Source organism: Halichoeres trimaculatus, unplaced genomic scaffold, assembly GCF_033239565.1.
Source record: "Halichoeres trimaculatus isolate MK-OKI-2021-1 unplaced genomic scaffold, fHalTri1.1 fHalTri1_scaffold_19, whole genome shotgun sequence".
NCBI lineage: Eukaryota > Metazoa > Chordata > Actinopteri > Labriformes > Labridae > Halichoeres > Halichoeres trimaculatus.
In genome coordinates, this window is record NW_027437197.1 from 20,035,254 (window position 1) to 20,050,794 (window position 15,541).

Here is a 15,541-nt window from a genome sequence, read left to right on the forward strand (position 1 = left end):
TAATATTACTGTATATAGGACAACAACTAGTTCATATGTGTTTGAAAATGTATTTATAACATTTTGGATTATTTTTCACCAAAAGGAATTTTATCCTCCCGCTGATTTGAGTTAAAGCTTTCTTTGATGTTTGTGTTGTGTTTGGCTCATTTTCCATATGTTTCCCAGACGAAGAGAAAGAAGAAAGAAGAAGCAGAAAATGCCAAAATATTGGAGGCTGCAAAGAGAAATAAAGTGAGTAGCCCCCCAAACAGCATTTGTTCTGGCCAGGGACCTCCTTTGGAAACCAACAGACTTCAGAATATGTAAAGAAATGCCACCTTTAAGAATGTATTTTTAACTTTTATTCACTTTTCAATAATCATTACATTTTTTAGGAATAAGAAATTATAAATAAAGGCCAACAAAAGCCAGACTCACACGAGCAGGTTGTGGCAAAAGGGAGAAGGTGTTTCATGGCTTTGTCAGCCAAGGTGGGATACTCCTTTCTTAGATGTGGCCAGTAGTTAGACAGGGGAAGAGCCTCAAACTCAGTCAGGTTTTTTAGATAGTTTAATAACAGGCTCAAACCACCAGATCAACATGGATCATGACATTCTCATGTCGTTGCAGCTGTCACACGGGGTGTGGTTAGGTACAATCGGAAACTTGAGAATCCAATGATTATGGCACTTTACATGTTACATGTACAAATTGTTAGAAAAAAAACCCTCAGTTTCTATTTTTTCCCGTTCTTCCAATTTTCTGAAGCCCCCACTTTGAAAACCACTGGTTTAGAAGAAACAAATTGTGGTTTTAACTTGATGTCAAATCAAAACAGCCTGCTCCTGAGTTCAACTGCCACGCTGATCCTGTTTCTCCATTATGAGAAGCATTCCTCAAGAATCCATTAAAATGTTTACTCTCTAACGAGGGATTAAGTGTTGAGGCCTAAATGTTTGTTTGTTTTGGTTTTACTCTGATATTGATTCATGTCTATGTTTTTTTCCCTAAAGGAGAAGGAGATAAGGAGATTGCACGCTGTCATAATGAAGCACCAGGTTGGTCTTTTTTGTCAACAACATTACACGAATCAACCTTAATTTTTTTTTTTTTTTCATTTCTAATTTCTGAAAATAAGAATGTACTCATAACTACACCTGAAAGTTATTTTTAAATATATAAAATACAATATTTGAAACATCCTTTAAAACTTAGATTCATGACCAATGGTTCAATTTTCTCTTGTATTGATCTCCTTGTGTGTTTTTTATTTATTAATACTTTGCCGACTCTTTCTCTCAGGAGTTGGAGAGGCATAGACTAGATATGGTATGGGTATGTTTGTTTCTGTACATTTAATGAGAACATATTGTGGACGTCTTGTGATCACTGTAAAGTGTAGCGCTGGCTGCAGTCATACTACATCCTTAATCCCTCTGCATGGCTTTTCTCGCGAACTGTGTGTGTGTGTGTGTGTGTGTGTGTGTGTGTGTGTGTGTGTGTGTGTGTGTGTGTGTGTGTGTGTGTGTGTGTGTGTGTGTGGGTGTGTGTGTGTGCGCGCTAACCATTTCTCAAAGGGGAACACATCCATTATGTAGCCGATGCAATCAAAATGCCTTAGCTCCACAGAAAATGTAAGAGGATTCTGAAAGAGCACAAACGCCTTTTTTTTTCTTTTGGATCAATGAAATTAAGGTACTAAAAATCTGTTTACTCTGCAGCATGTGAGCCAACTGTTTTTAATCCATTCTATCACTTTAGAAATGTCAATACACAGGTGGTGTTCTTGCCAGAGAGTTTATAGATCAAAAATCTGTGTTTTTCATTTTTCTGACATGGGGTTCAAATATCTTCACAGGGCTTTTACATAAATTGTCTGAACAGATATATAGCAAACTTTAGGAGAGACACTGAGTGTTAGGATTATTTTAAAGGGTTATATTTAGTGTGATTCTTCAATTAAGGGAGTTTTTCCAAAAAAAAATTTTTTGACAAAAAAATAAATAAATAAATAAAGGGTTAGGTTGAAGAAGTTATGACAAAAAAAACTGTCTCTATATGATATTTTAATACTTTTTCTGTCTGTTGAAAATTCAGACGTGCAAGATTTTCAGTTTTGGGCTTGTCACCTGTGTGAGGGTACTAACTAATTTCACTTTTTGCAGAAAATATTGGTTAAGTTGCTAAGCTAACAGGTTAACTAGCATACAGTGTACACAAAATATATTTAAATAAGTGAAATTTCCTACTAATTAGTTAAAAAAATTTAAGATAGTAGCTTGTTTGGTAATGATCATAGACTGGGTAAAACATGGACAAAGCATCCGTGATGTCACCCGTCTGTTCCTGCAATCGTGAAATGAAGCCAATCCGCGGCTAAGTTTTTCTTCGAGCAGCTCCAGAGCGCCCGGCGGTCACGTGACCTGAGCTGTGCCTCTGATTGCACAATCAAACGATCCTAATAACTTCTAAACTGCAGTTAGAAAAAAATGTACCCACCATACAGTGCAGATAGTGAAATCAGCGTTTTAGACCCAAGACGTTTTTTGAACCAGGCTGCAAATGTGCTTTTTAATGCCGTAAAAGCCTGGCTGGGTTTGTACATGACTTCCGGTCTTTCTGCAGCCAGCCTCAAGCGGATTCTCGACGAACAGCGACTGTTAGCACTTCAACATTGGCTTCAGTTTTACTAAACGGATGTTGCCCAATTGTAATGACACTTAATAAACATACTCTCATATCAGGGTGTATAAAAGCTCAAGTTACTCAACTATGTGGGCATAAAAAATCAGGCTTCTGCCTCATGTCTTGGACGTTTCTCTGTAGCAACTAATTAGCATGCAACAATGTCAGTAATTTTTTTTGGAAAAACTTTATTGGTCTGTAAAATATCGAGTGACAAATTGGACAAATATAAACTCTGTGAATTTGAAAAATGTCTTTCTTAGGTGTTATGAGCAAATGTAAAGTGAAGATTTAAATGAATTTTGCACTTTTTTTGCTTTATTATAGAGGGGATGTTAAAATACCTGGATTAGGGACAACCCCAAAACAGTGAAATTCTTGCACATTTTAATTTTCAACACACAGAAAAAGTATTAAAATAATATCACTATTGATATACAGTTATTTTTTCATAGCTTCTTCAACCTGACTCTTACAAATACAATAATTATTTTTTGTAAAAAACATTCTCTTGTGGAAATCTACCCTTTAAAAAACTTCTTCAACTGAAGAATCCCTTATATCTGAGTTTACTCTGAAGGATTGATTGATCATTATTTAGCAGCTTGAGTTTTGCTTGTCCCTTTAATGCCCTGTATTTGCTTCTAAAACTCTTGGCTTGCACCTTTCAGTCTGCTGATTGCCATCTTTTTGATTTGATTATATCTGTTTCTAACTTTGAGCTTCTGCTTTGTGAATGCATCCGTTTCATCTCGTGTCTCATTGTGTCCATCGATATAACTGTTGGCTTTTGTAAGGTTTAGATAAGCTTCAATCAGCAACATTTTGATTTCTTCCTGTGATGTTTGTTGTAAATACATGTGCTTTGCATGGAGTTAATATTAGGTATTGTACACAGAAGTGGTTTTGTCCTTGAAAGGATGAAGAGTAAACTCTAAATGGGTTAAATGCTGTGTGTGCTCTGGCAGGAGAGGGAAAGACGCAGGCAGCACATGATGCTGATGAAGGCTGTGGAGGCCCGCAAGAAGGCAGAGGTGAGTGCACCTTAATCTCCTCACATATGTTTAGATTTGGCTTTAAGTGCTGTATTCTTCAGCTGTTAAGACCACGTTCTCTGTCTGCAGGAGAGGGAACGTCTGAAGAAAGAGAAGAAGGATGAGAAACGGTTAAACAAAGAGAGAAAACTGGAGCTCAGACGACTGGAGCTGGAGAAAGCAAAGGAGCTGAAAAAGCCGAATGAAGACATGTGTTTAGCAGATCATAAGGTATTCACACTGTGGAGCTGCTGGCAGCTGGTCATGAGAGCCCACGTTTGTCACAGTGGATACTCTCCATCTGTGGAGTGGATGTGTGTGGAAAGAGATTTTACAGCAGCAGAGGGTTATTTTTTTAAACCTGAAAATCAATCAGTGTAATCACTGTGGGAGCCATAGGCAAGAAGATTAGAAATGCTTTTGACAAATTTATGGATTCATTGTTTCACTTTTAGATCCACCAAAATAGATGTGTAATATCCCTGAAAGCATCTGGATTTGATTAAAAAGAGAGCAGGTGTGGGTCAGAATACTGCCACCAAGTGGTCACTGAGGTTATTACTCCATCCCTGGTAATGGTGAGAGGAATCAAATCTCCATGGACTGAGCCAGCTTTTGTGATGAGCTTGTTGAACCTGTCGTTATGTTCAGCTCAGGATGGAGTGGTCACTGTGGATTGATAGAATATCTGCAGAACGATTCTACTAATGTCTAAACAGAGTCAGTGTTTTAAGTCCCATTTAGTTTTAGTCATGAGACACACAGGATCTTTTAACCATCCACAGTGTCAGCTTCAACACTTCTTTGGGTGACTAAGTTCAGAGGTGTCTTCTGTTTCTTAAAGTCTACCATCAACTCTTTAGTCTTTGTGATCACTTGACTCTTGCTGAATACAGCCCACGATGGCAGTGTCATCAGAAATGTCCTGCAGGTGATGGGACTGTGAGTGAAATCTGAAGTCTGAGGTGTGGATTGCCGACAAGGAGCAGTGGGGGCAAAAGCATTCGCATTCATTACTCAAGTAGAAGTGCAGATACTAGGGTTTAAAAACACTTCTGTAGAAGTTGAAGTGTCAACTCTACTTTTTTACTCAAGTAAAAGTGTAAAAGTACTGGTTTCAAAACTACTCAAAGTGTAAAGGTAACTTTAATATATTTCTTTAAATCAGGTCCATTCATTATTTCATGGAAATATTGAATTTTTATATCAATTATTGTTTGTATTTCTCCAGCCACTTCCAGAGCTGTCTCGGATCCCCGGTCTGGTCTTACCTGGAGGTACCCTCTCTAACTGCCTGATGGTGCTGCAGTTTCTGCACAGCTTCGGAAAGGTCCTTAGGCTGGACATAAACCTGAACACACTCAGCCTCAGTGTCCTTCAGGAGGGCTTGCTCAACATTGGGGACAGTATGGGCAAGGTTCAGGACCTGCTGGTGAGCATGCTGTCTGCAGCCGTGTGTGATCCTGGCATACCTGCAGGTCACAAGGTGAGAGGCTCGTGTTGAATCTTTAATAGTTTATCCACTGTCATTTACATGTGTTTGGGCACAGAGGAATACAAAGACAAGAACCCAGCTGCTTCCTAAATATTTGCCTGTAAAATGTGCTGATTTAGATATAAATACTCTTGATGCATTAACTTTAACTGCCACAGTCAAAACTATTGAAAATGTTGAATTATACAATTCATAATAAAATTATGGTTTTAAAGACTAGATAAAGAAGCTGACATCATGACCTCTTTATTTTATGCAAAACTGTGTTTCCACCAGAATAAGACCAGTTTGGGGGACCACGTGACTAATGTGGGTATCAACAGAGACAACGTGTCTGAGATCCTGCAGATCTACATGGAGGCTCACTGTGAGCAGACGGAGCTGGCCGCTCTGGCTCTCAGCCTCAGGACCAAAGCTTTTCAGGCCCACGGCCCTTCACAGAAAGCCTCTCTGCTTGTGTTCCTGGTTAATGAGCTCTGCTGCAGTAAAGCTGTGATCAGGTGGGTCACCAGCCCTTCTGTTTGTCAATGTATTGATTTTAACACCTTAAAGAAATGTTAAGGCAGCAAAAATGTCACTTTAATGATCATAGATACAGTATGCTTATTGTAAGCTGAACACTTCTGGCTTGTGAGAAGGATTCTGTGCCACTGGCTTGTTTTATTCATGCCTCAGTTTTAATGAAAAAAGAGACTTATCAAAAGAAATGAGACAAAAATTGTGGTCTGATAGACAGTTTCACAAGGTTGCATCAAACCACAGGTCATCAATTTTTCATCAGCGCTGGTAACACTTTGAAACACATCTGCTGCACGCTGCAGTGTGATGCAAACACACACTTTTATTATACGGAAAGGTCACAGAAACATGTGTTTCATTATTGTCTGACACTTTTCAGCGAGATCGACAAAAACATAGATCACATGACCAACCTCAGAAAGGATAAGTGGGCTGTTGAAGGAAAGCTTCGCAAGTGAGTATTTGCATCATCTATTCAAGCTGTTGCTGGGTGATCTGAGCTAATCAAAATGCACATGAGAGAGTGTTCTTCAACCTGACTGTTCAGTTTTTGTCTTTGAAGACTGAGGAGGATCCATGCCAAGAAGACAGGCAAGAGAGACAGCTGTGCTGGGGGAGACGACAGGCAGGTTTTCGTTATACCTACAGCCAGGAACAAATCAAAAAGGAAAGAAGGGGACAGCGAGGAGGAAGAGGATGAGGATGACGATAGCGAAGATCAAGGAGATGACGATGAAGAGGAGGAAGAGGAATCAGGGGGAAAGAAAGGAAAGAAAGCTGAGACATGTGAGGAGGAGGTCAGTGACACCAGTGTTTGTTAAAATAAATGTCAATCAGTCTGGGCCGGTATTCACAAAGCATCCTAAGGCTAAAGCAGCTCTTAGCGACGTCATTCTTTAAAAAATCTTAGAAATTCTTAGGATTCAAAGATTTTTCATAGAATTTTCCCTCGGTAAGATAAAAGTTATTCAGAAAGCGTCCTAAGCCTCAAGAGAGCTCCTAAGATGAAAAACTGTTAGGGGGAGGTAGGAGGACTTTAAGGCCCCGTTTACATGACAATGTTTCCTCTGAAAACGCTAACATGGAGTGAAAACGCAGTGAAAAAAATCTGCGTTCACACGGAAACGCCGAGGGACTGAAAGCGCTGTAGTTGCATGCCAGGCCTGTAGTTGGCGCTATAACTGTTTTGTCCAGAAGCCACTTTTGGCAGATCTCCACCAAAGTAGAATTGAGCTGATCATCTGGTGTATTGGGGAATACTAAGTGAAAAAGTGGAGTAACAGATGCACATTTTGTTGAAAGCAGATACAGCAGATTTAGCAGCACAAGCACAACACGGTAGTTTGTGATGATCGTAACAACGGTACTGTTGTCCTGTTGAATCCGGTGCGAGGCGGAGTGTGACGTCAGCGTTTCCACTGAAAACGCAGGCTTACTGTTTACATGGCAACGGTATCGGCAGCGTTTCAGAAAAATCCCACTCTGGAGGCCGTTTTTCAAAGTTTGTGTTTAGGGCTGGTTGAATCGCCGTTTCCATGTGAATCAGCCTAAAACTAGATGGCCTTTAAGAAATGGCCCCTAAGAAGCCTCAGAGTGAACACCGATACTAGTGTCAGACTTTCCCAACACGCTGAACACAGTTCCTGCCACCTGAGGCAGCTGTTTATCCACTGATCCACCCCCTAAACAGTCCGGTTAATGAGCCTATGAAACTGCAACATTCATACAGTTGTAAATTTTAAAAAAAGATTAGTGCTAGCCCACAAAACTGATTAAGAACAACTTCACTTCGTGCTGTAATCTCCGCCCTCGCTTGGGATCGCAGCACGCACCAGCGCGTCTCACACTCACACGCAATGTGTGCAATGTGTTGGGCGATGAGCTCCCAAGTCTGTCTCTTCCCTTGTGCCATGATCTCGAGATCCAAGTTCCCTCTTAACACTCTTCATTCTCCTCCATAAGCTGAGCCAACAGCAGGCTCCTCTGTCTGTTTTTTTTAAATCCATGTCATTCGTTGTTTTGGTCATTCTGCCAAACCAAACAGCTTTTTCTGAGGCCGGCAGCAATCACAGGAAGTGCTGACAGCTTAGTCTGCCTCCACCATTAAAACCAAACACATTGAGTGGTAACATGAGCAGCATGTACAGTAACCGGACCAATAAGCAAATCAATATAATTGGTGTATGAATGAAGTTCATTCAAACGTTTTCAAGCTGTGTCAATATTAATTTAATTTAGCAGAGTTTCATCAGCATGATATGAAATTAATGTCACGATTACACATTTCTTAACACAGTCTGAGTTATGTGATCCATTGGTTTTACTGTCCATTCATTATTAGGAGCACAGAGCATTTTTCCCCCTCATCTTTTTACCCTTTTGTACCAACCAATCACAGCTTTCAGGAGACTGCGTCATACCCAGCAGCGGGATCATCGACACCTCCTCACTAAGATCAAAGTTTCTGTCTCCTCCTTGCTCAGAGTTGCTCTCAGAAGCTTCCTGAATCACTCTTAACCTAAGAATCTTTGCTAGGAATTTCTAGGCTAAGTTAGGAGCTTTCTGAGAAGCTTTGTGAACATTGATCTTTCACTTTTCATCCAGGACGACAGTGTTAACTCAGCCAGCATGGAGGAGCTGGAGAAACAGATAGAGAAAACTTACAAGGTAAATGAAACATTCAGATTGCTTTTTCTCCTCAGAAATCAGCAACAAATCTTAACATCTGCTCTTTCTATCCCTTTAGCAACAGAGTCAAATCAGACAGAAGTTATTTGACTCCTCTCACTTACTGCGCTCCATGACGATTGGACAAGACCGCTACAAGAGACGTTACTGGATCCTTCCACAGTGTGGCGGCATCTTTGTGGAAGGCATGGAGAGCTGTGAAGGTGCAGATCAAATCATGTCAGTCAGATTTTATTCCTAGTTCTGAAATTGTAAAGTCGTTTTCGTTCACTTTACCCTTACTTACTCAGGTTTGGAAGAGGCAGAGAAGGAAAAGATAAGGCAGAAGTCAGCAGAGGTAACCAGGATAAAAGAAGAGCACCTGGAAGACGCAAAGAAGCCGGCGGTGTTCAGCCCAGCACTGAGCACTGACAGTGAAACATCCACACCTGAGAGCCAGCAGGACAAAGAGAGTCTCAATCTCTTCCTTCAAAAACCAGGCTCCTTCTCCAAGCTCAGCAAACTCCTGGAAGTCGCTAAAATGGCTCATGATTCAGGAATCCATCCTCACAGCAGTCATGGAAATCCCTCCACACAAGTCCCTACCACCGCTTTACATCCGTCATGTCCCAGTCCTCAGACAGCTCTCCCTCAGCAGGGTCTGATAGATAAAACAGACGCTTCAGGGCTGAAAAGCAGACATGAGTTGATCTTTCAAGACGACCAGCTCTGCAAGGCATTGACGGAGAAGAGCAACCAGTGGTTTAGTCTGTTGCCTCGGTCTCCTTGTGACGAGTCCTCTGTCACGTCTGGCTCCAGTCCCCCAGGAGCGTCTTCCCCCTTACAGGCAAACGGCAACAAGTCCCCCTCCTCCCTCTGTGACCCTGTGGCCTCGGACAGCTCCAGTGCTCCTGCTGGGATCATTAACATGCAGTCATCTGCTCTTCAGGTTGGTGCATAACAACAACCTGATGCTAATCTGAGTTACAGTTATATTAAATCATCAGTGGACCTGAATCACAGCAGTAAAATTCAGCGTTTAAATGTGTTTTTCTGTGTAAATTATGCATGTGGTAGTAAAATAAAGTGTCGTCAGATGTTTGTTATAAGTTTGTGTGTTTTGATTTCCCTCTCAGCTTTTGAAGCCGGGCATTCATCAAAGCAGACCGACACTGTGTGACATGTCAAGCGCCTCAACGACTCCCAGCCTGCCCTTCTCTAGTACAGCTGTACCCCCCATGCTGGATGTGTCCTCCCAGCATGCCGAGGGTAATGTGAACAGGGTCTTCTTCCTGGAAAACAACAACAAGAGCCAGACCCAAGAGCCCTCGAGTGACAAGCCAGCTTGTGGTTCACGCCCTGCTGTAGAGGGGGCCAAGACCCAGGACTACCCCAGTCCTCAGCCGATCCATGAGGGTAAGACTGGCTCACTGCCACACACTGCACAACTAGACATGAATAAAACACACACTGTAGGTGATAAAACTCTCCTTTGTGGCTTGAGTAAGAGTCTTGGTGATATGTGTGCATGTGTTTGCAGAGATGCTGCGTGGCTGGTGGAGGGTGTCTGACATGGACAAGCTGCACAGCCTGATTAAGGCTCTTCACAGCCGGGGCATCAGAGAGAAGGCCCTACAGAAACAGATCCAGAAGCACATGGAGTATCTGACCCAGCTCTGCGCCAGCAGCAAAGACGGTCTGACCACGTTTCCTCTGCTCTCAAAGTCAAAAATCTGCCGACTGATGCTTTTTGTTTGTGAAGGGATGACGCAACAGCAAATAGAATACTAGCGCTGAGACGATATGCTATTCTCAGGATTTGATTCCATTACGACCTTTGGAACGACGACTCGATTTAAATTGCGATACTTCGATTTTTGTGGTTTTTATTTTTTATTTTTTTTAGAAAAAGTTAAAGGATGATGATAATTGCTACAGACTAGAGATAGACCGATATGGATTTTTTGTGGCCAATACCGATACTGATTATTAGTAAGCAAGGAGGCCGATAACCGATATTTGAAGCCGATATTCATTTGCAGTCGAAGTGCAAATATTGGCATTAAAAATTTTGAACAATACAAACTCCAACACTTAACTTCAAGCATATGTTTATCAAACAGCTCCCACACTTAGCAGCATGTGTCATAAAGTTAAAGGGGACATATCATGCTGATCCGTGATATAATACTTACATATAAAATGATAAAGTTGAAAACAAGACTTTTCACCCCCTGAATTCTCAAAAAATGAGATATTGTATTTTTTCTGATATCCTAGAACGAGATTTGATGCCTCTGAAAATAGGTCATTGATATTTGGCTTCGAGATTTCGACCGTCGTGACGACACGAGGATCCTTTCTTTTTATTGGAGTAATCTGATGAAGCAGCTCCTCCCCTGTGAAGTCAGTTAGTCACACAACTGCCATCGGGTCTGACTCGGGGTCCAATACAAAAGGACGTATCCTACACTCTGCCATTTTATTAGTGCTATCGTTGCCTTATGGTGAAGTTTTGGCAAACAGCAAACTCGCTCGGTCTGCCCCATCCAATATGGCGATTTTGTAAATACTGCAATACTGCAAAAACTGCTCCCTGGCTCTACCCCCTCCGCCCCTCTGATAGGACTGACCAATCAGAGCACAAAGGGCTGTGACGTTGCGAGGTTACTGGAGGTCATTCTGGAAACGGAGCGTTTCAACGAGATCTTCAGAATGGCCTAAACTGAGGATATGGAGAACGCTATTGTGGGGCAATGAAGGAACTAAATTACTTGTACTGAGGGCAGAAATGCTTTACAGGCATCCTAGTCTGGCATAGTGAAAAGGAGAAACAAGCATGATATGTCCCCTTTAAATGAAAACTTAAAAAAAAAAAATGTTAAAGTTTTCTACTGTTAAGTTTTCCAAAATTTCTATGTAACTGCAATAAAACTGGACAGAATGAAATGTAATGTAACAGGTATGTGATGCATTTTAATTAATTTTCTGTTTGGTTTTACATGACTGATTTTAAATGACCATCTAGGGCTTCAATAGTATAGACATGGAAAAACTGTGTAGAGAAGCATCAGAGCCAAAACAACACAGTTTTGAATGGGTTTCTTAACAGCCGTTGGATTAAAAATAGGCTGATGCCAATATGCCCCAAAATACCAAATATCGACACCGATAATTGGTCTGGCCGCTACTCAGTCTACCCTTACTACAGACTATATCAGGAGCCATATTTTGTCATAAAACGCACATTACGTGAGCCAGAGAGAAACATTTCACCCTCTGCTGGAGAAAAGTGGTAACTTTTTTCCAATCTAATTTATAAACAAAGACTGAAAAAAAAAGGTTTTCTTTTTTTAATTACGATATTTTCAAACAAAAATTCCGGATATCTCAATGTTCGATTTTTCCTCCCACCCCTATAAAATATTTACAGTAAAAAGTGATTTGCAATGTTATTGTGTGTTTGTTTTCCAGTGATTGATGTGGCACGTTTGGAGAAGCAAGAGGTCAGCGAGGAGACTGTGGAGAGTTGGTGTGTTGAAGAGCAGGCCATGGAGGTGGACATCGGCTTGTTGCAGCAAGTTGAAGAGCTGGAGAGGAAAGTTGTCTCCGCCAACCTGCAGATCAAGGTTTATACAACTGAGCAGCTCCCATTTCATCGTCTATTCTTTTTATCAAAAAGAAAAAAAGACTCATAAAAGATTCTCCTATATCATCCTAGAAAGGCTTCCTCTCCCTTTTGTTGTCTTTGTTAATAGTCGTTGACATCACTTGTCCCCTCAGGGCTGGATGCCTCCGGAGCCACAATCAGAGAGTGAAGATCTGTGCTACCATGAGCACAAGCCTTTCTCCTCCACAGAGAGGAACAGACAGAGAGAAACCAGCCAGGAGGAAGTTCAAGGCAATGTGGTGCGGCGGCCCCACAATCCTCTCGACATAGCTGTTATCAGACTGGAAGAGCTGGAGAGGAACATCGAGCGAAGGTATCTAAAGAGACCCTGGATTAGATCATGTCACTGTGCCAGAGTGGTAAAGCTAAGAGTTTGTCCCTTTTCATTGGATCTCGAGTGTTAACTGCCTTAATCATCTTTCTGATGTGACTGCACAGTAATGCTGCACTCTCTGTTTCTGTGACATCAAAGCAGAGAGGAAGCACCCGCTCCGGGTATGAGGTTGTGGCATAAAGCGCTGGGTGATGTCCGCAGCTCAGCTCAGCTGTCGCTCTGCATTCAACAGCTACGGAAAACCATCACCTGGGAACGATCCATCATGAAAGTGGTCTCTGTCTCCTCGAATTATTCTTTCTTTCTTTCTTTAAATCTCACGACACAGGGCATGTACTGATAACAGCAACTGTATTAGATTCCTAAATACATGCACATTTTGTAGCACAGTCATGGCTAAATTGATTCATTTTTATCGTGATGTATCTGAATGTTTTTGTTTATTTCCAGCTCTGCCAGCTTTGTCAAAAGGGTGATAACGAAGAACTGCTTTTACTTTGTGACGGCTGTGACAACGGCTGCCACACATACTGCCATAAACCCAGGATCACCACTGTACCTGATGGCAACTGGTACTGTCCTGCTTGTGTGGAAAAGGTAAACCAGCAACTTCATAGTCCCTCCACGTTAAACAGACACTCTTGACTTTAATGATGACATCCTTCTGCATTAGATCTAAAAGCCTCTCTTCATGCAGTCACTCTAAGTTATCATAGCTGTATTTATGTACACATCCAATTAACTGATTTAAATAAGTGTTTTGTGTGTCCCTACAGCAGTCTGCTGTGTGCGCTGTCACGCTGGAAAGTGGTCAATCCCCCCGGAGCAGGAGGCACCAGAGTCGAACAGCTGGAGGAGGGAAGAAAGGCAGCGAGGTAAAACGAAACAGCAAGCCATCTGTGGTAGAAGAGCTCATCAGAGAGGAAGCTGCCAGCAGCAACGGTGTGCCAAAGAAAGGTACCAAGGAGTTCAAGAGGAGGAAAGGAGACGACAGCCTGCACGGCTCCCAGGGCGAGGATGACAGCCTCGTTCCGTGTGCAAAGAAAGCCAAAACAGCCAAAGACGACAAAGCTAATGGGCTAGAGATGTGCCGGTGAGACCAAATGATTACCTGCTGGGAAATGATTAACCTCTCAGTGTCTTTGCGTTACATATCAATTATTAAAATCAGGTTAAACTTACATCTATGATGTTCAAACCTTTAAATTTCACTTGAACTTTTTGACGGATACAGTATTTCTTGGGGTGAAATGTTCAGCTTTGTTTTCTACACTCTCCACAGAGAGCTGCTGTCTGAGCTTGAGGCCCATCCACATGCTTGGCCCTTCCTCAAACCAGTCAACCATAAATCTGTCCCAGGATACAGGAAGGTCATCAAGAAGCCCATGGACTTCTCCACCATCAGAGAAAAGCTCACTAACAACCAGTACGTTGTCACGATAAATGTATTTTATCTGCATACACTTACACATAACCCATGATCCTTTATTCTTTTTGCTTCGATGCTTGTAATGATTTTAATTTGAACACTTTTCTTGTGATGCAGGTACTTGAATTTGGAAAGCTTCATTGTCGACGTGAATCTTGTTTTTGAGAACTGTGAAAAATTCAATGAAGATGATTCACAAATTGGACAGGCCGGCCACAGCATGAGGAGATTCTTTGACAAACGATGGACTGAGCTCCTGCAGTGAAATACTCCAGTCTGAACTTTGTATTTGTCTCTCTACTTATCAAACTTCATCTTTTGTCACAGGGGCCTCGCGGTCCTCTGTGGCACTAAACCAACTCATGACTCTGAAGTGCAATGAGAAATCTCTGGACTAAAACCTCAAAGTGCAATACTCATCTTTATCAAAACACTGACTTTGGACTTAACGTGGACTCTGTTTGAAAATAATAGATTCACTCTGTAGATACTGTATGTCATTTTCATCTTTTATATCAGTACTTAAGTTTATATGTGCGTATTTATTTTCTAAAGTATTTATGTTATAACTAGTCTTTTTTTTAAGAAAAGGGAGAAAATGGCATACTGCTTTAAATAAAAACCTAAGATTGTTATACAGACTATTCAACAAGCCAATAAGATAATTGTTTACAGCTTTTTGACAGCAGGTTGCAGCAGTAACTGCTCAGCTGGGTTTTTGAGTTACATATGTTAATACAGAGGTATCACTGTCACTTTCTTAAGGTCTTAATTCCAAACTGTTCACAGAGTAACAATCCTGAAAACTAATGCTTACAGATGGTTGTAGCACTTCATATGTTTGATACTGTCCTTTGTCTGCGCTGATTATCTGCTCAAACACTGCATCTCCTTTGTATTGTAGTGCCTGACCTCTGACCTCTACACACTGTACAGACAAGTGTTGTTTTTCTTTTTCAGTGTGTGTATTATACATGTTCCCTGCACAGTTTACTGCAGGAAACCCTAAAATGTAAACGTCTTACCAGCCCATGAAAAGAGTCAACATGGTGCATATACTGTGGTCCATCTCTAAGCATTTCCTTCAGTCACAGTCCTGTCAGACATCCTGCCAACAGACCTGAAGCCTGCGCTGGGCTTCAATCCAGCAGGGAGTCAGTGGGTGTCATGGTCCAGTGGAGGTGTCTCCAGACAGCTGAAGCCAGAAGACTTGAAGTTACTGTATTTTATGAATGTTGTGAAATGAGTAGTGACTTTTATTAGGAGTATTATTTTGAAATAATGGGTGTGTGGCACAGTTGAAATAAACCTGTTTCTCAAAATTACATTGTCAGGTCCACAATTACTGTCATTGATAAGCACTTTTTTTTTTTTTTTCAAATTTGGACTAAATATGCAAAACTTTAGTTCGGTTGATTTGGGTTATACACCTCCCCAGAATTACAAGAAATTGAATCTATGCACATTTAATTGTATTCACTAATAGTTGATTTTACACCAATGAACCCTCGATCTGCACTTGCGTAAACATGGATACTACTATAATAAACAAAAAATCAATGAAAGAATAAAAAGAAAATTCATTAACATTTATTTGCAGTTTAAGATATAGTTAAGAAGCTTTTTTAAAAATTTTTTTATTTTTTAATTGTACCATTAATTGAGTTTAAAACTACCAAGCAAGCTCCCAATTAAATTATTATTTAGAAATAAAAATAAAAACACA

General features: G+C 41.0%; 1 protein-coding gene across 3 annotated transcripts in view; it reads left to right on the plus strand.

Moving 5' to 3' along the window:
• The window catches only part of LOC141808126 (bromodomain adjacent to zinc finger domain protein 2B-like), a 55,948-nt gene extending 40,841 nt beyond the window's left edge, over positions 1–15,107 (plus strand). Inside the window, exons 17-37 of one of the 3 annotated variants that reach the window (XM_074694506.1) lie at positions 169–234; positions 996–1,040; positions 1,285–1,311; positions 3,636–3,701; positions 3,792–3,932; positions 4,933–5,187; positions 5,473–5,696; positions 6,095–6,169; positions 6,278–6,512; positions 8,320–8,382; positions 8,462–8,606; positions 8,694–9,331; positions 9,519–9,798; positions 9,923–10,078; positions 11,857–12,011; positions 12,166–12,365; positions 12,525–12,660; positions 12,837–12,983; positions 13,163–13,479; positions 13,669–13,812; positions 13,933–15,107. In XM_074694506.1, the coding sequence (XP_074550607.1) occupies positions 169–234; positions 996–1,040; positions 1,285–1,311; positions 3,636–3,701; positions 3,792–3,932; positions 4,933–5,187; positions 5,473–5,696; positions 6,095–6,169; positions 6,278–6,512; positions 8,320–8,382; positions 8,462–8,606; positions 8,694–9,331; positions 9,519–9,798; positions 9,923–10,078; positions 11,857–12,011; positions 12,166–12,365; positions 12,525–12,660; positions 12,837–12,983; positions 13,163–13,479; positions 13,669–13,812; positions 13,933–14,080 (3,663 nt within the window). In that variant the 3' untranslated portion in view covers positions 14,081–15,107. The remainder of the gene's footprint in view (positions 1–168; positions 235–995; positions 1,041–1,284; positions 1,312–3,635; positions 3,702–3,791; positions 3,933–4,932; positions 5,188–5,472; positions 5,697–6,094; positions 6,170–6,277; positions 6,513–8,319; positions 8,383–8,461; positions 8,607–8,693; positions 9,332–9,518; positions 9,799–9,922; positions 10,079–11,856; positions 12,012–12,165; positions 12,366–12,524; positions 12,661–12,836; positions 12,984–13,162; positions 13,480–13,668; positions 13,813–13,932) is intronic. The other 2 variants (XM_074694507.1, XM_074694508.1) reach the window with 2 other exon arrangements.
• The last annotated feature ends 434 nt before the right edge of the window (positions 15,108–15,541 follow it).